Raw genomic sequence first — 20,440 nt, forward strand, 5'->3', positions numbered from 1 at the left:
CCACTCTGATCCATGTCATTCCCCAGCACTGCTCTCTAGGGCACCCTGGCCCCTTGGCAACTGATGTGCTCCCTCTGGTGTGACCGCCATCCTTGTCACCACCACCACTGTCATCCTAGGAAGTCACTGAGGCTCCTCCACATACAGAACTCTCCCTCTGGCTTTCCCCCATTCCCAGCTTGTCAGTTTCCCTGCCTCCTCACAGCCCTCCCTATCCAAGCCCCCAAAGTGTTCTTTACTAGCACACTCTCTAGACCCCTCTGGCCCCTTGTTTCAGGCTCCCACTGCTTTCTCTTTGCTCCATTAGCTACCTGCACTTATCTTGCAGTGCTCAGACACAGAAATGACAAACCCTGGCTGGAAAAGGTGCCTCAGCAGTTAAGAGTACTGGCTACCTTTCAGAGAACAGGAATTAAGTTCCCAGTACCTATATTAGGTAGTTCACAACCTCCTGTAACTCTAGCTCCAGGAGATCTGGTGCCTTCTTCTGGCCTCTGAATGCACCTACACCCACATGCTCAGATACACACACATACATATACAACAAAATTTTTGAAAAGATGTCTAAATCCTGAACAGCCTGCTAGAGGGGCTTGATTTCCTCTAACAACATGTCCCTGTCTGTGCTCCGAACACCTCCCAAGACTTCTGCACTGCTTTGGGGGAGGAAGCATGTTACTGAGTTGAACCTGACTGCAAACTGTCATGGATCTGGATAAGCACCTTCAATTTCTCCTCCAGCTCCTGTGCCTGCTTCCTCAACTCCTCAGCTGACTTCACCTTTGCCCCTTTGTGCAAACGCTTGGATTCTTTCACAAGTCCAATCACATCCCCAGTGAGGGACACACCTGTGGTGGCTACATTCATGACCCAGTCTCTTCTGCTCATTGCCAGGGCAGTGCCCCTATAGGCTTTCTTCACCTGATTGTCTCTTTGGGCAGAGATGCCCCCTATGGTCAAGAGGTGCTTGGCACTGGATGCTAATGCAGGGTTGGCTTTGGTGAGCTTGATGACATAGATGTTCTGTTGAAGGCATCGCAGGACTCGGCAACAATTCTCAGATAACTCATAGACTTGGGGCTCTGAATGAACCACAGCTTCTGCAACTTTCTTCACTTTGACCATGCTGGTTGCCACCAGGTGGCTGGCTCTCATTTTGGCTGATGACTCACTTGTGTAGTCCACAATACCAGTGGAGACACTAGTCACAGCCGCCGCTGCTCCCAATCCCATCCCTGTTGCCAAGAGCACCAGACTGGCCCCAGCTGTCACAGGTACCAGAGTAAGGCCAAGGAGGGTGAGGACTCCAGAAACAGTGCTGGTGGAGCTGGCCACCACCTTGGAGATGGTGCAATCCCTGTGAACCTTGTCAACTTTATCTGCAAGGATCTGGAGCTTCTTAATGTGCCCCTCGAGTTCCAGTTGCACCTGAGGAAACATATCCACAAAACTCTCCATGTCCTGCAAGTCACGTTGAAACTTGTCTTTGTCTTCCTCAGCCATGTTTTCTGTGAGGGCATTGAGAGCATCACGCAATGTGTCTGCATCAGCTCTGTAACAGGCATCAAGGGATTAAGAGAGAGAGTTTACTTATGGATTTAGGTCAAGGGTAGAGTGCTTGTCTAACATGCATGGGGCCTGGGTTCCATGCCCAGTGCTATAAAATAATAAAACAGATGGTTTGCTACAGGCTCCATAACACATGACCTGTGCAAATGACAGCATGCTTTCTGTGGCTCAGGAAGGATTTTATAGACACACAGATTCTTTCTTTTGATGGTGAAGGCTTGGTAATCATAAATTGTCCTTTGTAAATGAGGATAATTAGTAAAAGACATGTTAAGATTCTCTTGGAGAATGGAGAATGGGTTCTGCAATTAAGACTGCTTGTTGAACTTGTACAGGCCTGGAATTTGGATCTCAGCACTCAGAATTTGGTTAAAAGGCTGGCAATCATCTATTAACTCCAATCCAAAGGATCTGACATCCTTTGTGGCCTCCACAGGTATGTGCATGTACACATTCACACAAACACACACACACACACGCACACGCACACGCACACGCACACGCACACACGCACGCACATACGTAAATAAATTGCCAGCCATTGTGGCACTAGCCTTTAATTCCAGCACTCAGGAGGTGGAGATAGGCAGATCTCTGTGAGTTTGAGGTCAGCCTGATCTACATAGTGAATTCTAGGACAACCAGAGCTATATAGAAAGACCTTGTCTCAAAAATTAATGAATAAATTAATAAATAAATAAATTTGTTTGTTTGTTTAAGATGCTCTTGAGATTAGAGGGATGACTGAGCAGCTAAGAGCACTGTTTGCTCTTCCAGAGTTCCCAGGTTTGATTCTAGTACCCACATGGGAGCATACAAATGCCTGTTCTAGGGGTTCCAATGCCCTCTTCTGGCTTCTGTGGGCACCAGGCACACACATATACATGCAGGCAAAGACTCATACATATAAAGTAGAAATAAGGTTTTAAAAACCTTTTAAAAGATGTTCTTTAGGGGCTGGGGACTAGCATAGTAGGTAAAGAGCTTGCCTAGCATGTGTGAGGCCTTGGTGTCTACCGCTGTATAAAATCAGGCATGGTGTTACAAGCCAGTAATTCCAGTACTTGGGAGTCAGAGGCGGGAAGTTCAGAAGTTCAAGGTCATCTTTGCTTATGTCTGAGTTCAAGGCTAATATGGGATATATCAAACCTTGTCAAAAAAAATAAAAGATGTTCTTAGTGTCAGGCATTTGATAAAGATGTTTTCTTACTCAAGGGTAACACTGTGGCCATCAGCACATGCCAGGGGTGAGGATGAAGTGACGAGGAGGGGAATGGGGACTGTGCTGATGAACACAAGGAGGCAAGGTTGGAGCATAAGTCATCCTTAATTCATAGAATGTTTGCTAGTGTTGTGAAATGCCTTCCTTTTGCCCTCAGCTGCTGAAACACAAGCAGTAGGCCAGGTCATGTCCTCCCAGCCAAGACTATCTGCATCTGGCTAGGACTTTGGCAGGAAACTCATCCAAACTGAGCAATTCTGTCTGAACATTCCAAGTGTGAAAGGCTTCAAATGATGCCGCATGGAAAACTCCACAGTTGTCTTTAGGGGACCGGTCACACTCAAACACAAGGGTGCTAACAAGAGCATAGAACATTAAGATGTTCACTAGGTATAAAAAGTATAGAAGTGTGTTTCGCTTTGAGACTTGGATCTCATTCCCACAATGTAGCATATTGAAAATATTTTAAAATCAGGAAAATTCAGGATCCAAACCACTTCTGTTCCCAGGCATGTCCTCTTTAGGGTGCTCAGGTTTAACCAAGCAGTGTGTGGTGGGGGCTTTGGTCTCATTTCTGACCTCCAGGGAACTGGAGACTAAAGGCATTGACCTCTGAAATGAAAGATCTGGGGTCAGCCTCGAAGATAGTGTATGGTACAACCTTTTGGTGGCTCTCAAGTTCACTGAGAGACAATGGGACATTCCCAAAGCACAGTTATGGGTGTATCAAAGATGCTTTGGAGAGAATTAGCACATGAACAAGGGCACTAGGTCAGGGAGGCACATAGTGAATGAGGCTGCACCGTCCATAGGCAGGGAAGAGAAACCAAAAAAGGGAAGAAGTGCCTAACAGCAGGAGACCTGGACAACTCAGCCTCGGCCACAAAGGCCTTCCAGGCTCCATCTTCAGTCAACAGCAAGCGCAGATCTTCCCTACTGGCTCTGTGCTGGAGGTACTCAGTGACTTCCTCAATGAAGTTTCTGCCCCCTAGTTGGAAAGGAAAGTGAAGTTAGAGGACAGAATGGAAGAGCTTGAGTGACAGTAACCACAGAGTCAGCTTTCCACCCTGAGCTGGTCCACCTGAGGAGGCAGGACAGGGAGGAGGTGAGTCCTGGCTTTATTCCCCAGGAAGGGCACTGGCATTGGAAGAGTTTCTGAAGTCCCCCTTGGGTCTCCCCTTCTCTGTTCTCAACTTCTCTTGAAGGAACCAGATCCTCACCCAGCCCCCTGTTTTAGCAGCCATGACAGGCTGCAGAAAAGACCCAGCAAGACAAAGGCCCCTGACTCAGCACATGTTGCTTAGTTTCCAGCCTCCTGACCTTGCAGGGGCTGCCCTAGTCACTAGGAGGTCAGACACCCTCCACGCGGCAAGGAACCAATCAGAAGTTAGTTGGTGGGCTCTGGATGTGCTTTAAGGAAAAAGTGGCCTAACAGTGACATGTAGAGCTTAACAACTGCTCTGGGAGGGCCTATAGACCATAGCAACCAGTTAACCAATCAACACAGGACAGGTTGCCCAAGCTTGGAAGCACACCAATCCTGAGACTGTTGCATACCCCTAGACACTTCCCATACGCTGCCCAATAAACTCCCCCCACCCACAGTTTATCCGGGTCCTTCTCACTCCACCTGCCATGTAGAACGGATGGAGGGTCTGAATTAATGGAGTTAACTCATTAAATAATAAAAGACTCTTCGCTTTTGCATCAGAATGGGTCTCTTGGTGGTTTGGGGGTTCAGAATTTGGGCACAATACTCTACACTCAGTAATGGGGGTCTAGGCCACAAATGAGAAGAAGCCAGACAAATGTAATACCTGAGGAGCCCTCGCAGGTTGATGGGTCCATGGTGTCAACTGCACGGTCTCTGGTCCAAGCTGCAAGGAGGAAAAACCTAGCCATGCAATGAAAGGGGAACAACTGTTAGAAGACAAGCAACTAAGGACTGTGCCCCTCAGGTCCCTTCCAGTGTCTGGCAATTATCAGTATAAGGATTCAGGCATTATGCTGCCTGCTCCTGTAACCTGGCAGAATGCACTCAGGCAGTACCCTGGTCAGCCCAGGTACAAAGGACCCCTTTAAAAGAAATACCCCTGCCCACTTGTGCTCTCTGTCTTGCTGTTCTCCTGGGACAGACAGGACTTCTTCTGTCTCCTTCTTCTCTTCTGTCTTCTCTCTGTCTCTGTGTCTCTTTACACCTTTTTTCTTTCCTTTCCCCTCAATTCCTCTTTCTAATAAAACTTTCCACTTAAGCTCTGTCTGCCTGGCATGTTTGTCCTTCTGCCTCGGTCAACCTCCCCACCATGGAATCCACCAAGGTTCCCCTTGCGCTTTATCGTAACACTCAGACTTTATCAAAAGTGTTTCTCTTCCATGGGTTCCACAGAAAGCAACGAGTCATCTGGCTCTAACTGCTCATCCCAAGGCCCCTGCTCCATCCTCCCACTCTAGTAAGATCAGGTGATGACGAACCTATGGGAGATAACTGAATTTGTACACAGAAGATAAGATGAGAAGGGTTGCTCTGGCAGCAATCCGAGAGCGGTAACACATATGTGAGTTAATGATAGGGACTGATGTTTATTGTCTGGGACACACAAGGCTCCCTAGACATACACTTCATTAGACGACCACACACGTGCCATGAGATGAGAAGCATTGTGACCCCATCGTAATGGAGAAGGAAGACCATGAGGTTAGCTCCCATCCCCAGTCTTCATAATAATGTTAGAGCTAGCCCATGAACCCAAACCATTCTGAGCCATATCTCACCCTCTGGGGCCCTGCCCTCGGGTTCCTTAAACATCCAGCAGGATGCCTTCCTGCCCATGTACAGTCTATTGTGAGCACTTCCCATCCACGGCAATGCCTGTGCCCTGCAGGGTACAAATTCACCAGTGCCCCTGGGCTCCCCCAAGGCCCACCCACACATTCCTTGCTTCTGCAGGATCCTGCATCCAATCAAGCCTCAGAATCCTGCCACATCCCGTCTCTGTTTCTGTACTTGCTCTGGGCTGTCCAAACCCATCTGCCATCTTCCCTAACGATTGGACCTCATATCATAGCCAACCCTTTGTGTAAACAGTAGTGAAAAGAATGAGCTCCTTGCATAGCACTTGGCCTGCATTTCAGAATATTTCCCTCAGAGCTATGTGGAGGGCTGGCAAGATGGTACAGCAGACAAGAGTGCTTGCAGCTAAGCCTGAGGAACAGAGTTCAATGCCGGGTCCCACAGAGTAAAAAGAGGGAGCTGACTCCTATAAGTTGTCCTCTGGCTTCCACATATATGTGTGTGTGGATGTATATATGCATATATGAATATAGATACTTGAAAAATCTAGGCTGGTGTGGTGACCCAGCACTCTAGAAGCAGAGGCAAGTGGATCACTGTAAATTTAAAGCCAACCTGGTCTACACCAAATGCCAGGCCAGCCAGGGCTACACAATGAGACCCTATTTCTAAAAACAAACAAGACAAAATCTAAAAAACAAACAAACAAACAAAAAATACTTTTAAAAGGTAAAAAGAAACGGACTTCCTTCCTAGGCAGAAAAGAAAGCTAAAAGTTAAAAGCAGTTGTATTCCACTGGGATGGCCTAAGCCAGTGCTCAGTAAGAACTGTTTCTTATGGTATTTCCCAGGCTCAGAGAGGCCTGGCAGAAGCAGTGACAGGCCTGGAGATGTCCCACAAGTAACGCCATGAGATGAAATGGCACCTCCCTTCACAGTCCGAGTGTTCCTTTGCGACCTTTATCTTCAGATTTGATCCTTCTCGGCTCTGCAGGTTCACTGAGGCACATTTGGTTCAGCACGCCATTATAAAGTTCCACCAGGTACATTTAACCAAGACTTGCCTAGCTCCTCACACCTCTTCGGGGCTCAGTCAAGGCACTGACCAGCTGCCACAACAGAGCACCCCAGTTCCTCAACAAGCAACAAAAGGAGGATGCCCCAGAGCTCCTAGAACCTCTCAATCTGTTCTCAGCAGGTTCATTAATATTCTTTCCCCTCATAACCAGAGAAAGTCTTCTCTGTTCTTTGTTACGCTTTTTTGTAATTATTCACTCCCTGCAAGGCAGAGAAGCTTACACACAAGGAAAGTCCCCCTTCTTCAGCGTTTGGCCCCTCAGTAAAGCTCTGCACTGACCTGGGCGTGGGCCGAAGCTGGGTGCTAACGTGGACACGGTGAACCTCTTGAAGGGGCCTGTGGCTCAGTTCATAGGAAGGCTGTTCCAGGAAGAACAGAGGCCACACTAGGGGAAGTGGAGCCAGTGTTGGCCCTGCCCTACTCCTGGCCAGCTGTGTGGCCCTGATAGGAGCCCGCTTTTCCCCTAGCTGGGGCCAAACCATGTTCAGCAAATCTTCCCCTGGCCAGTTAGCTTGGGCCATCTTCCTTGGGCAGGGAAGGAAGGAGTGAAGACAGCTTGCTCCTTCTAAGGAGTCCTTGATGACCTCTCAGGGTCAAGTGGAAGCCCTTTTAGTCAGCACACCAGTCCTTGAGCCTGCTGTGGCCCCTCCCTCCCTCCCTCCCTCCCTCCCAACTATGCCCCACTTCCACCATAGACCTTCAAGACCTCAGTGACCAAGACACATCCATGTCTTTGCTTTGGCTGACCCTCCCTCTCTAGTGTTTCCCCAAATACATAGTGAGACACCTCCATTCTGTTCTTGCTGCTCCCTCACTTTCCCACAGTCTCCATGGCACCAGACTCCCAAAGACTGCTGTCTCCTGCTCCCACTACAGAGACTCCAGACCCATCCCACTGGTGGGCAGTGGCCTCCAGGGGACAGTTGCATAGGTGATCTATCCACCAGTTTAAAACATAAGGTCTTGATGGATAGGGTGGAGACCACTGACCCATTTGCTGTGAGACTGAAGCACCAAGTGTAACCATTAAAAGCCGCATTAGTGGCAGAAACCTAGAATTCCAGCGCGTGGGAAGCTGAGATGAAAAGATGGTGGATTTGAAGCCAGACTAACGGGGAGCTCCAGGCCAGCCTGGGGTTCCTAGGGAGATGCTGTCTCAACAAAGTTCTGAGTTAGCCTGGGCCTCTTCACACTCAGTCTCTCTCTCCATGCCCATGATCTGTCTACCCAATGAGCTTATGATGACAGAGCTGGGATGGATCTGTGGTTAATGTTTGGCAATGTGCCCTCTCTCGGTCCCCACACCTGATCCTCTTGCCCACCGAGGCACCCAGAACAGCTTCTGCTTTCTGCCTCCATCACCCACAAACTGACACCAGAAGTCAGGGGAGATGCAGGCCTGTGTGTCCAGCTAGCCAGTCTGGACCCCTTGGCAAAGCACCTGGGACCTCAGTTTCCCCCACAGGACCTGAAACAGAATAGATGTTCAAAGGAGGACTGGATAACAGCCCTCTGGGCCCTTGTATCTCAGGAGCCAGACTTTGTCCCCATCAGATGAGCAGGGGCAGAGCTAAGACTCAAACTGATAGAGACAGGCATTCTGACATGTAATCCCTGACAGCCCCCCTTTTGCTTATGCTTATTTGTTTTATTTTCTGTATTACACTTCCATCAAGTCTTTCCCCTTTATCAGGATTGACAAAACTACTGCAAGGGGCAGAACCAGGTAAATGTCTATTTGAGCAGCTAGTCTGCAGTGATGATCAGAGTATGGAATAGACCAGAACAGGTCTCTCAAGCAGTCTTAGACAGACTCACTTGGTGGGATAGGGCATAGATGTCTTGAGCTCCAGAAGCACCCAGAAATCTGAAGATCTACTACATAACAGCTCAGCTTGACTAGTGCCATCCAAAACAGTCTCCCAGATGTCTGCCTACAGCACAGGGCTTGTCATCTCATCCCATGAAATAACCCTAAAACTGTGGTGCGAGTCAGGCAGAATGCCAGCACCACCTAGTGGATGGTGCTGGGGCCAGCAGTCAAAGCACCTGGCCACCATGGTTACCCTGATACCTGCACACACTAACGAGGACAAGCTGAACACTACATTGGATGGCCCAGAACAGGCACCCACCTCTGCGCTGGTCTCTTTCTCTAAAGAATGCAGAAAGGGACAGGGATCTTACAACTAAGCATGTGACATGGGGCTTCTGAAGTACCTAAGCAGTCAGCATAGACAAACCTGTCAGGACTGCAAAAGACAGAGAAGGGAACCATATCCCTCACCAACAGCCCTAGATGATGGCCTGGGAATGGAAAGGACAGCCATTGCTCTCAGCCACCACAGCCTGGCCACTAGCGTTATTCAGGAACTGTCCTGTCTTTGCTCGGATAGAACATCATATCTCCAAATGTGTCAGCTTCAAGGTTGAAAACTAAGTATAAAGATGACAGGGTCTAGACCATGTGTGGTGGTTTGACTGAAAAATGGCACTATTAGGATTGGCCCTGTTGAAGGAAGTGTGTCACTGTGGGAGTGGGCCCTGAGGTCTTCCATGCTTAAGCTATGCCCAGTGTTACAGCTGACTTCCTATTACCTGTGGATCAAGATGTAGAACCCTCAGCTCCTTCTCTAGCACCATGCCTGTCTCCATGCTGCCATGTTTCCCACTGTGGAGATAAACTAAACCCCTGAACTGTAAACCAACCTCAATGAAATGTTTTTCTTTTTAAGAGTTGCCATGGTGATGGTTCTCTTCACAGCCAAAGAAACCCTAAGACACCACGATTACCAAACTTTTGTGTTGCGACGCAGAGAACGCTGCCCTCAGTTTGGTGCACATACCGTCATCAGGAGCATCAGGCACTCCCAGTCAGTGCCATAGACTCCTTCCTCCTGGGAGAAAGGTGACCCCAGCATGCTGAAGAAGAGGCACACCTGAATGAGCCCTGGGCCCATGACAGCCCAGCTTCTTTGCCTGCATGGAGGTTGAAGGCTCTTCACTTCTCAGGCTGTAAGCCCCTAGTGCTGCCTGAGACTTCTCAGCTGGCCCAGACATTCCAGGGCACCTTCTGCTATGGACAGACACACAGACACCCAGACACCCAGACACCAAAGAGTAGGACACAGTTCTCTTTATTGTGACGCTCAGTGGAAACATCTGTAAACCAGCTTACTGTAGTGGTGACAGCTGCGACACATGCTAAGGCACTTATATTATATATATATAAAAAAAAGGGGGGTGCGGGTCCCACTCACTCCTATGTGACAGCAACTGGGACTTGAATTCAGAGCTTTTCCGGCATACGTAGCTTCACGATTTGACTTTGTTTGGTTCTAGGGAGTTTGTTCCCTTTTAAAAAAAAAAAAAAAAAAAAAAAAAAAAGCCTTCTTGACTTAAGGGAGTCTAAACACACCAATTACAAAACAGTGAGGTGCACAGAGAAATTCAGCAACCAGTGTAGACCATTGTAGAACAGGCTACTTTCTTCTAAACACAGTTCCAGGAAAAAGCAGTGAAAACACCTAGAACTGTAGCCCTTATTCCAAGAAAGGAAAAGAGGAAAAACCTTTTTTTTTTCTCTCAAAAACATCCATGTGGAAGGCAGATCTGAAGCTATAGCATTGGCGGTGCAGCTCAGCCACCCTTGGCCCTGGTCCTAGGAGAGGCACAAGAGTGCATGGTAGGTCCCAGCTCTTGGATATTCTGGCTGCAAGTCCCTTAACCATTAAATATATTTGGTCCCCTAGAGTGCTGGGAGAAGCCACCGGAAGGCTGTTGGCCTTTCCAGTGTGGCCCTGATGCCCTGTCTGGTTGCCCCGGTGCCGGGATAGTCTGCCCTCGGCAAGGGAGGGAAGGGGCATTGCACTTGACACATTTTACAATCGGAAGGGGCAGAGGCACCAGTGCTACCCGGAAGGGAATGGGGAGAGTTCCCCGAGTGCCCCTGTTCTGCACCCAGCACAGAGGTGGAAGCCCTGGACTGCTCCTTCTGGATCAGGAAGGGCCCAGGAAAGGGGCCAGAGGGCAGGTGTGAGGTCACCATGTGTGATTGCCAACAGCAGAGGAAGGAGTGGGGAGGAGCTGGCAGCAAAGGTGGGGGAAAGGTGACAACACTTCTAGAGGGCCTGAGCTATTAAAACCTTTATCTAAAGAAAAAATAGATTCATAGAAAACTCTTGTGCCCACTCCCAGGGCTGCCCTCCTTGCCCACCACCTGTGCTTTCAGGCAACTGGGGCAAAACCTTGCTGGTCACTGGGCCTGGGCCAGCCTGGACTCTTTGGTATCGGATTCTTGAAAGGTATGGAGGACTATGCAGCAGAGGAAGCCAATGCCCTCAGTAAGGCCTGGGGGTCGGGGGTTGTCAGGGTCAGAGCAGTCTCAAGGCAGGGGTGTGGAGGGGAGGCGGAGCCGTCTGTCTGTTGTCTCAGGCAGCAGAAGATCCTATTCAGCTGGCTTGGCCTCAGCCCCGTCTGCTTTGCCATCAACCTCCTCATCTGAGCAGTCGCCAGTGCCTTTCCGGACAAGTCGGCGGGTCACCACAAACGGCAAGTCTCCACGCCTGTGGAAGGGGCAGAAGCAGTGTCAGCGGGGCCCAGCTAAGGAGTGATGGATGGGCAGCCCGGTGTGCAGATCTCAAAGTGGATCTTCAGAGGAACTCCTGCCAGGGGAAGTGAGCCAGGCAGCACTCTCAGGAGAGTGGACCATCAGAACCATCACCAGCCTTTTCCTGCAGGTGTCTTTACCACAGAACACCAGCACAGGGAGGTTGAGTGGAGGCAGGTGGCACTGTTGCAGGGTGAGTGCTGAGTGGCAGAACACATGCCTAACACAAGTTGGACCCCAAGTTCCATCACAGCACCACAAAACAAAAAGATGTAAGTAGACCCGGAACCTCAGGGAACAGCTGTTCACACAGGAGTCGGGGCATCCTCTGATCACATTAGAAAACACAGATGAAATTCTCATGAGAGTCTTATTTTCATACTTTAAAAAACATTCCCTCTGATTGGAGGAAGAATGGAGACTCCCCGAGATCTGCTGCAGCCCAGCAAAGTTCTAACACTGACAGAAGCCTTGCTTTCCTTCCCGCTGCATCGTGATGCCAGCATTCACTCTACAGAAAGTACAGACCCTGGGCCAGAAGGCCTCCAGCAGCCAACTCAAAAAACCCAGCATGGAAACACCCCCATTAGGCTTTGAGTTGCAAGAGCATGGACTGTTAAAATAGGCTTGGAAAAGCCAGGTGGTAGTGGCACACGCCTTTAATCCCATCAGAGACAGGGGCAGGTGGATCTCTGTGACTTTGAGGCCAGCCTGGTCTACAAAGCAAGTTCCAGGACAGCCAGAGCTGTTACACTGAGAAACCCTGTCTTGAAAAAACAACAACAAAACAAAAGGCATGAAATGAACTGCCAAGAATATGCAGTTGATTCAACAGCCTGGCTAAGCCCCAAAGGCAAGAAGACCCCGGCAGGACACACTAGGGTGGGTACCCTCTACATCGGTCACTACGCACCTCTTCCTTGTACACTGGCTCTGGAAGGAGATGACTCTCTGAAATGCACTCAGAACAAACTACTTGAGAAAGAGTAAGGTCTAGGACAGGAGACTGACTCACCTCAATTTGTTCTTCAGGGAGCTGACTTCCCGGTTCATGGCATCGGCTGTCTCTGTGGCATCTTCCAGCTCACGCTGCAGCTTTCTGCGTGAGGCATTGGCCCGCTGGGCTTCCTCTTCGGCCTCCTCTAGCTGCCGCTTAAGCTGCTTCAAGCGGGTGGACGCCTTGTCGGCCTGCAGAGACACGTGGCTAAGGTAAGGGGCCCTGAAAGAGCGGCCCACCTAGAGCCAAGGCTCTGTCTGAGCACAAACCTGGTCCTTGAACTGCTCGGCATTCCTCCGCTCGTCTTCCACCTGCAGCAGCACATCCTTCAGCTTCTTCTCGGTCCGGCGCACCTGTTTGGAGGCTGCCTGGCGCTCCCTGGGCACGACAGACATGGTGACTGAAAGGGGACACTCTACCAGATGACACAGCCAACTCCACTTCCTGGGGCCACACGGAGGCCTGGAGACCGATGCCCTAATCTTTTCTGGACACCTCTGGAGGTGTCTTTTCCGGACACCCAGTAGCTGCCATCTCAGGATGGGACCTGGGCTGACCCATGAGACCAGTGAAGGAGCCAGCCTATGGAGAATCTGAGGCTTGGGACCCAGCATGGTCCTCATTACTTCCAAGTCTCAGTTCTGAGCCCCAAGACAGCTAGGCAGGGTCTCTCACTAGAACAGCCCACAAAGCTCCCAGTTCTGGGTGTGGGCTATGGGTTCCCACCCAAACTCCATACTTCTCAGAACAAATGAAGACTGCTTGTGAAGCCTGGAAGACAGAGCTCATTCCTGACCCGACCGGCACTGACTGCCCTCAGTTTGGGTGGGGTACCTACTTGGTCTCATTGTCCAGCTGTTCCTCCAGCTGTGCAATCTTGGCCTCCAAGGCAGCAATGGAGGCCTTGTATTTGGACTTGACAGCACTCTCCATCTCCTGCAGCTTGGCCTTGAGCTCCTTGTTCTGGCGTTCGAGCTGCTGCCGCGCATTCTCGTTCTTCTGAGCATGACTGCGCTCCAGGTTCAGGTCGGTGTTTATCTGGTCAATCTGCAAGAAGGCAGTACGGTGACCTCAAGGGAGGGCTGGGGCCCAGCTGCATGGACCCTCTCCTCAGACATCAGAACCAAAGAACACCCCAGCTCTCTCAGAGAGGAATCTACTCATGAACAGGACCCAGAAACTTCTGAAGCCTGGTCTTGAAGCCACGGGTCAGAGGCATTGTGAGAACAGTGGACACTCATCCATCCTATTTCTGCCCGCCATGGTCTGCTGGACCACAGGGAGCTCAGGCAAAGAGTCTTGATCCCAGTATGCAGGGTCAGCGGCCACCACGATGCTCACCTGCAGGTTGGCCTTCTTCAGCCGGTCGTTGATCAGCTCTGTGTTACCCTGCTCCTCCTCCAGCTCCTCCTCCAGCTGGGCAATGCGGGCCTCTAGGCGCCGCTTCTCCTCCAACGCGAGTGCCCTGGAGAGGACCCAGAGACGTGAGGGCTTGGGTAACTGGGGAGGCCCTCAGACACCCTTGCTTGTGCTTCCTCCCTCTGGCTCACCCTTTGCCACTGCTGTTGGCGATCTCGTCAGCCAGCTCGTCCCGTTCCTGTTGGGCCTGGCGCTTAGCACGCTCAGCAGCTGCCAATTCCTGCCACAAGGACCAAGAACATAAATGACTGGGACCAACACAGCCTTCAGCGCCGCATGTCCTCTCTGGCCCTCAGCACATACCTCTGTTCCTCTAGCTCACAGGGTCAATTCCAGCCCGAGGCACCTTTAGGCATGTGTTTATAAAGCCCCTATGCCTAAGTACTTGGAGCCAAGCCAGGAGCCAGGGCTATAAACAGGAACCACCCAGGCCTAACAGGGACAGCTTGTGTGGACAGACCTGCAGTACTGGTCCCCTGCATATGGTCAGACCAGATACTGAGATGATTAATGAAGCAGGCTTGAGTGCAGGTTAGAGTCCAGGACTCTGCCACTAAGGGCAGCAGACAGACTGTAGAAACCTCCAGAGCACCACGCATGACGGTGACAATGGAGGGAGTTATCCTACACCCAGTAGAAGAGAAGAACCATGCCAGAGCAGAGGGTCTGACCAAGCATTTCATAAGCCGGCGGTGGCACTTTGTGGGAAGTCCACCACCCCACCTGTCCCCACCATGTGCTTCATGTGTCACCAAAGCAGCAGCCCAGGGGGCACTCAGGACCCTCCTTGCCATGTGCAATCGCTGTAAGCTTATAATCAACACACCGCTTCATGGGATGGACTGGGGACTAAGCAGTCACATTTTCTTTTAAAAGGTGGGGAGTACTGAGTCTCATCCTTGTCCCCATTACACATGTTCATGAGCATGAACGCATACACCATGCCATGCCAACTGTGTGGCTAGGGCATGAGCCCTGGAAGGACCCCTCCCATTAACTCCTGCCAGGAGGTAGCTCAGCTTTTCTGCCCTTCCCTTCTGGGCTGAGGCCTACTAACAGGAAAAGGCCCCAGGCTGCCCCCTGCTGGCCAGGAGGCAGAAGCCCCGTGCCCCACAGCTGGCCCACCTCCTGCAGCTGAATCATCTCAGCCTCCATGCTCTTGAACTTCTTCTCATTCTCCTTGGCCTGCGCCAGGATCTCCTCTCGGGAGGCGCGCGTGTCATCCAGCTCCCGCATGCAGTCCTTCATCTGGGCCTGTGTGCAGCAAGAGAGTCTGGCGTCTCCACCTACTTCACACCCGTGGGGACCTCTCTGAGCCTGGGACCATTTTGGCCAACCTCTTTATAAACAGGCAGAAAAGTAACCAAAGGCAAGTGGCTCTGCACCTGGATCCTCCTCCAAGGACTTACACAGCATTTCTTAACAGCAATGACCCCTGGATACAGTGCAAACTGTCCTCCTTACTTCTTATACTTTCTTTTGACTGTGGCAGCCATGACACACAGTCACTGACCAGGTGGTCTCAGGGACAAGACAGTAGGCATGCTTCAAGCCAGGTTAAAGAACTACAAGGCAGAAAACTCAGTCCCCTCTGTCATCCTCCTGACATCTGTTCCCAATCTGAAGATGCTTTTCCTTCTGCAGACAAATCTCACAATGGCATTCTCAGAGGCAGAGTGTGACTTCTATTATAGGTGGCTCTTAAAAATGCCACCGAACTGGCCCATGTGATATCTAATCTTTCCTACTGCTGACATGCTAGGCATGGTGGACCACTCAAGAGCTGTTTTGATTAATGTTATCTTTAATCACTGGTGAGTGCCCCAGGCTCTAGGTACCTGGTTTCTTCTGGAAGCCTGCTTTTAAGTGGCCACCATCCCCGACTCTTCAGCATGTCCAGTTACCTTCTCCTTGGTTTAATGTACCCAGGCCCTCTTATTACATTTCCATTCTGAGTCTGAACCTCACCTCTGAGAAAAGCTAGGAGCTCCCACAGACAGGCTCACAAGGGGGCTGGCCCTGACTCCCAGCCTCTACCCAACTCCCCCATTTGTGGTCAACCCAGGTCTGCCTCACCTGGAGCTTCCTCAGCTGTTTGATGGCCTCCTCCCGGTTCTTATTGGCTGTGTCAATGTGAGCCTCCAGATCCTTCAGATCCATCTCCAGTTTCTTCCGGGCCGCCATGGCCATTGAGCGCTGTTTCCTCTCGTCCTCCAGCTCTGCCTCCATCTCCCGTACCTGAAGGACACCAGCAGCTCAGGAGGCAAGGCTCATGCTTGAAGCACTGAGCTCAGATGAGCCAGTTTTGAGAGATCCAGGGGACCATGGGGGCCATCAAAGCATAAAGTAAGTCACTGAGCCCTGGGACATCGGACTGAGAAATGAGGCAGCAGGAGGGTGGTCCAGGAGTCCCTCCCAGGCCCTGATGTTACATGAGGAAAAAGGAGGCAGTTCTTGGTGTCTTTTCCAGAGGTGGGGGGGGCCACACATACCTGTCTGACCAGCTGCTTTTTCTTCTCCTCGTTCTGTTCATCTCGGCCCTGCAGATCCCGCTCAAACTGGGCCTTCATGGCCTGCAGGTTCACCTCCAGACGGAGCTTGGCATCCTCAGTGGCCTGAAGCTCATCTTCCAGCTCCTCTAGTTGGGTCTTCATTTCCTCTACCTGCTGCTCCAAGGCCCTCTTGGACTTCTCCAGCTCATGGACCTAGCAGAGAGCCCGAGTTACTTAGAGGCACAGATAGCAAGGAATCCTAACTAAACTCATACCACACACATCCTAGCTCTCCTGAGCTCAGAACCCTAGCCCAGTACTCACACTCTTGCCCACGTCATCCTTGGAGCTCATGAGGTCCTCCATCTCTGTGCGGAACTGCTTGTTGACCCGTTCCAGCTCTGCCTTCTGCTCCATGGCCTCCTCGAGGGCCCGGGCCAACGACAGTGCCTTTGTTTCCTTCTCACGGGCCTCAGCCTCAGCTTGGTCACGCTCCTCTGCATACTTGGCAGAGATGGTCTTCTCCTCAGCTAGGAGCTGGGGAAAGAGGTTGTACTGTGAGGCTAAGACTGCAGAGCACTGGGTCCTACAGCCAGATACACAGCAAACAGGCCCAAGGCTGCTGCCCAAGGACTGGCTGGCTCCCAGTGTCCTGGCAGAATGAGAGCAAGGATTCCTCTAGCACTATATTAGATCTCTGCTTAGGTTTTTTTGTTATTGGTGGTGGTGGTTTTTTTAAATTTTTTTTTAAAGATTTTATTTATTTATTATGTATACAACATTCTGCTTCCATGTATATCTGCATACCAGAAGAGGGCACCAGATCTCATAACAGATGGTTGGGAGCCACCATGTGGTTACTGGGAATTGAACTCAGGACCTCTGGAAGAGCAGTCAGTGCTCTTAACCTCTGAGCCATCTCTCCAGCCCCCAGTGGTTTTTTAAAAAAAAATTTTAAGATTTATTATTATGTATACAGTGTTCTGCCTGCATGTATGCCTGCCAAAAGAGGACTCTCACCACAAATGGTTGAGAGCCACCATGTGGTTGCTGGGAATTAAACTCAGGACCTCTGAGCCATGTCTCCAGCCTCTGCTTAGGTTTTAAAGACTTATTTTCATCTCCCTCCCTCCCTTCTCTCTCTCTCTCTCTCCCTCTCTCTCTCTCCCTCTCTCTTTCTCTCTCCCCTCTCTTTCTCTCTTTCTCTCTCTCTGTCTCTGTCTCTCTCTCTGTCTCTCTCTCTGTCTCTCTCTCTCTCTCTGTGTGTGTGTGTGTGTGTGTGTGTGTGTGTGTGTGTGTGTGTACAGGTGCCAGCAGAAGCCAGAAGAGTGTGTCAGATTCCATAGAGCTATAGTTACAGGTGGTTGTGAGCTGTCTGGCATGGGTGCTAAGAACTGAACTCAGATCCTCTAGAAAAGCAGTAACTACTCCTCTAACTGCTGACCACCTCTGCAACCTCTCTGCTTAATTCTGATTTATGTTGCCAGGTGCCCCTTTGAAGGGAGCCCACAAACAAAATCACCACCCACCCTGAACCTGGCAAATACTTGGTTCTCAAAATGAACAGGCTCATGGCATTCTTAAAAAGATGCCATCCTGGCTGCTTAAAACCATAAATCCCAGATAGGGCCATCCTCCAAAGATGGCCGCAACCTTTATGCCTGTTCTGTGTGGACCCAACCTTGCTATCCCTTATCCTCCTGCCCTCCTTGTCCTTTTGGCTCATCCTTTACCTGCTCCATGGGTTGGGGGACCTTTTCACAAAGGGCAAGAAAGGCAAAGTACAGTAGAGGCCACTGTGCACAGCCTTTTGTAGCAGCCATTCATTCAGCTCTGCCACTGTATCACACAAAAAGCCAGTGGCAGCATATAAATAAATGTGGCCAGGCATTATATAATGAAACTTTATCTAGAAACACATGAGGCTCAGCAGGTAACTGTCAAGCCTGATGAGAGAAGACAGACTTCTGCTAGCTGTCCTCTGACCTCGACACATGCACTGTGGAACATGCATACACGCAGCCATACCAAAAGGGACCCTGGTGTTTTTAGTCTGTTATACCATCTGGCCCCAGTGTCTGCATCTCCATGGTGGAACAAGAGCTAGTTAAAATCTAAATCCTAACTCCTCTTCTGGTTACTTCCTCCCTGGGCCCCTCACCAAGCTGCAGACTGGGCACCTGGACATGCCCACGCCACTGCCCTGCCTAGGGAGGACATAGAAGATAGAGTGGAAGCCACACCTGGTCAAACTTCTTCTGTTTCTTCTCCAGATTGGAGACGCTCTGCCGCTGGTGGTCCAGGTCTACCAGCAGGTCATCCAGCTCCTGCTGTAGCCGAGTCTTGGTCTTCTCCAGCTTATCATAGGCAGCTACCTTCTCCTCATGCCGTTGGCTCATGGCTTCCAGATCCTTCTGAAGCCTCCGCTTCGCCTCCTCTGCAGTTTCCAGGCACCCGACCCCATCCTCCATCTTCTTCTTCATGTCAGTCACCTGGGCAGAATGGGGAAATTAAGCAAACACCCACACTGGCACCTAGTCTGGACATCCAGGAACAAGCCTGCTGCACTGTGGGAATTTCAGGGGTTCAGCACAGTTTTGGACCCGCCTCCATCACTTCCCTCTTCCCAGGAGGTAGAGGCACCTGGGCATGGAGGGTGGCAATCTGCTTCTCCAGGTTGCGTCTGGACTCCTCTTCCTCCTCCAGCTGCTCTCTGAAGGAGTTCTTCTCATCCTCCATCTGCTTGAGCTTGGTGCTCAGGCTCAGCTTCTGCCGGTTCTCCTCCTGCAGCAGCTCCTACTCAGAGGACAAGGGGGACACTGAGGAGGTGCAGTGACACAGCCTTGAGCACACCACAACCAAGATACAGGATGAAGAGAGGATATGTGCTCAGAGTGTCTGCAAACAAGGCACAGCAGCTAGGGCTCATGGACTTTCAGGTCCTGGCACTGTCCTCACCTGTGTGTCCTGAAGCTGGGACTCCAGCGCAGAGAAGTCCTTCGTGAGCTTGCTGGACTTGCTGTCAGACTGATTAAGGAGACCAGTCACACTGTCCAGCTCCAACTGGGTAGGGAAGAGAAAGGCAAAGGCTGAGTGCCCAGGACTGTTCTGGAAAAGCTGGATTGCTCTTGAGTTGAACCATGGAGGCCTGGCTGAGGAGCCAGTATGAAGAAGCATGTTCATGGGGCAGCAGGTGAGAATGGCCCAGGCCCAGGAGCCAACAGAAGCCTCACCTGCAGCTTGGTAACTTTGTCAGCCAGCTCAGTGCGCACACGCTCTCCCTCGCTGAACTTGACCTGCAGCTCCTGCAGCTGGGCCTCCACCTTCTTGCGCTTGTGTTCTGAGTCACCTTTGCCCTGCAGCAAGACCTTCACCTCATTGGCCAGCTCTCCTCGCTCATTCTCCAGGGTCTGTTTTGCCTTCTCAAGAGTAGCTTTTACCTGGAGGAGGAAGCAAGGGTGGAATGAGTATCCAGGTTCTAGTACGGGCCTGGTCTCTCTGAAGTAGGTAGATGGAGCCAAGGACTGCTGCTTCTTTCCTGAAGAAGGAAAGCCTTGGTCGCACCTATTCTCAAATCCCTAAGGGTAGGTAAAAATACTGCCAAACTTTCTTCTGTGGATGAAGGGGCCATTCTAGTATATAAAGTTTCATTTGCCACCTGTAGGGATTTTAGCAACATTCATCATACAAAGAAAACTGTTCCTACACTTGACTTCTAAAGTTCAATGCACTAATGTGATGTTCTTTTAAGAACTATCAAAATGTTTGGTGTGGTGGCACACACCTTTAATCCCAGCACTCAGGAGGCAGAGGCAGATGGATCTCTGTGAGTTCGGGGCCAGCCTGGTCTACATAGCCAAAGATACATAATCACATCCTGTCTCAAAAATGTGCAGCTCATAAAATAGATGCAAAACAACTCCATTCCACACAACACTGAGTGAGCTCAGCAAGGACAAGGGTAACAAGACCCTGAGTACAAAGCCATGCTGGGTAAAACCACTAAAGAAAAGATCTCACAGTGCTGGTGGAGGTGTAGCAAGGTATGTTTCTAAATGTTTTAGATTGTCACATGGAAGAGACTTGGACTGCTCTAGCTGCCACCGATAATGATAGGAGCTGGAAGACAAAGGGCAGAACCCGCCTGGAAAAAGCTGCCAGCTATCAACCACCTGGATGGACATCACCAGGGTTTCCTGGTAAGATGTTTGCTGCTAGTGTGTAAGAAGGGTGTCCTAGTCAGAAGAGACCATTGAGGCCCCC

The 20,440-nt window shown here is 50.6% G+C and overlaps 2 protein-coding genes across 3 annotated transcripts in view; both read right to left on the bottom strand.

The window, feature by feature from the left end:
• Nucleotides 1-675: 675 nt before the first annotated feature.
• LOC100764446 (apolipoprotein L2-like) lies at nucleotides 676-4,639 on the bottom strand. Its single transcript, XM_035439176.1, has 3 exons — nucleotides 4,609-4,639; nucleotides 3,653-3,779; nucleotides 676-1,552 (listed from the first exon to the last, which is right to left on the bottom strand). The coding sequence occupies exons 1-3, from the start codon at nucleotides 4,637-4,639 to the stop codon at nucleotides 676-678; spliced, it is 1,035 nt and encodes a 344-aa protein (XP_035295067.1).
• A 5,142-nt stretch (nucleotides 4,640-9,781) lies between these two features.
• Myh9 (myosin heavy chain 9) overlaps nucleotides 9,782-20,440 on the bottom strand; it is an 85,241-nt gene continuing 74,582 nt past the window's right edge. Inside the window, exons 27-40 of one of the 2 annotated variants that reach the window (XM_027403916.1) lie at nucleotides 19,411-19,617; nucleotides 19,136-19,240; nucleotides 18,821-18,973; nucleotides 18,421-18,669; nucleotides 16,502-16,714; nucleotides 16,178-16,390; nucleotides 15,762-15,923; nucleotides 14,811-14,939; nucleotides 13,817-13,905; nucleotides 13,608-13,731; nucleotides 13,105-13,313; nucleotides 12,536-12,644; nucleotides 12,285-12,457; nucleotides 9,782-11,225 (exon numbers count right to left, since the gene is read on the bottom strand). In XM_027403916.1, coding sequence (XP_027259717.1) covers nucleotides 11,108-11,225; nucleotides 12,285-12,457; nucleotides 12,536-12,644; nucleotides 13,105-13,313; nucleotides 13,608-13,731; nucleotides 13,817-13,905; nucleotides 14,811-14,939; nucleotides 15,762-15,923; nucleotides 16,178-16,390; nucleotides 16,502-16,714; nucleotides 18,421-18,669; nucleotides 18,821-18,973; nucleotides 19,136-19,240; nucleotides 19,411-19,617 — 2,253 coding nt within the window. In that variant the 3' untranslated portion in view covers nucleotides 9,782-11,107. The remainder of the gene's footprint in view (nucleotides 11,226-12,284; nucleotides 12,458-12,535; nucleotides 12,645-13,104; nucleotides 13,314-13,607; nucleotides 13,732-13,816; nucleotides 13,906-14,810; nucleotides 14,940-15,761; nucleotides 15,924-16,177; nucleotides 16,391-16,501; nucleotides 16,715-18,420; nucleotides 18,670-18,820; nucleotides 18,974-19,135; nucleotides 19,241-19,410; nucleotides 19,618-20,440) is intronic. The other variant, XM_027403917.2, reaches the window with a different exon arrangement.

The sequence above is a fragment of the Cricetulus griseus genome, chromosome 2 (genome assembly GCF_003668045.3).
Source record: "Cricetulus griseus strain 17A/GY chromosome 2, alternate assembly CriGri-PICRH-1.0, whole genome shotgun sequence".
In the NCBI taxonomy this organism is placed as follows: domain Eukaryota; kingdom Metazoa; phylum Chordata; class Mammalia; order Rodentia; family Cricetidae; genus Cricetulus; species Cricetulus griseus.

What these genes read in the sequence shown, in the direction of transcription:
- LOC100764446 (XM_035439176.1), bottom strand. Translation starts at nt 4,639, where the DNA reads ATGGACCCATCAACCTGCGAGGGCTCCTCAG. An exon ending in AACCTGCGAGGGCTCCTCAG is followed by an intron (nt 3,780 to 4,608) that starts GTATTACATTTG and finishes CTTTCCAACTAG; the next exon opens with GGGGCAGAAACTTCATTGAG. An exon ending in GCCGAGGCTGAGTTGTCCAG is followed by an intron (nt 1,553 to 3,652) that starts GTCTCCTGCTGT and finishes TGCCTGTTACAG; the next exon opens with AGCTGATGCAGACACATTGC.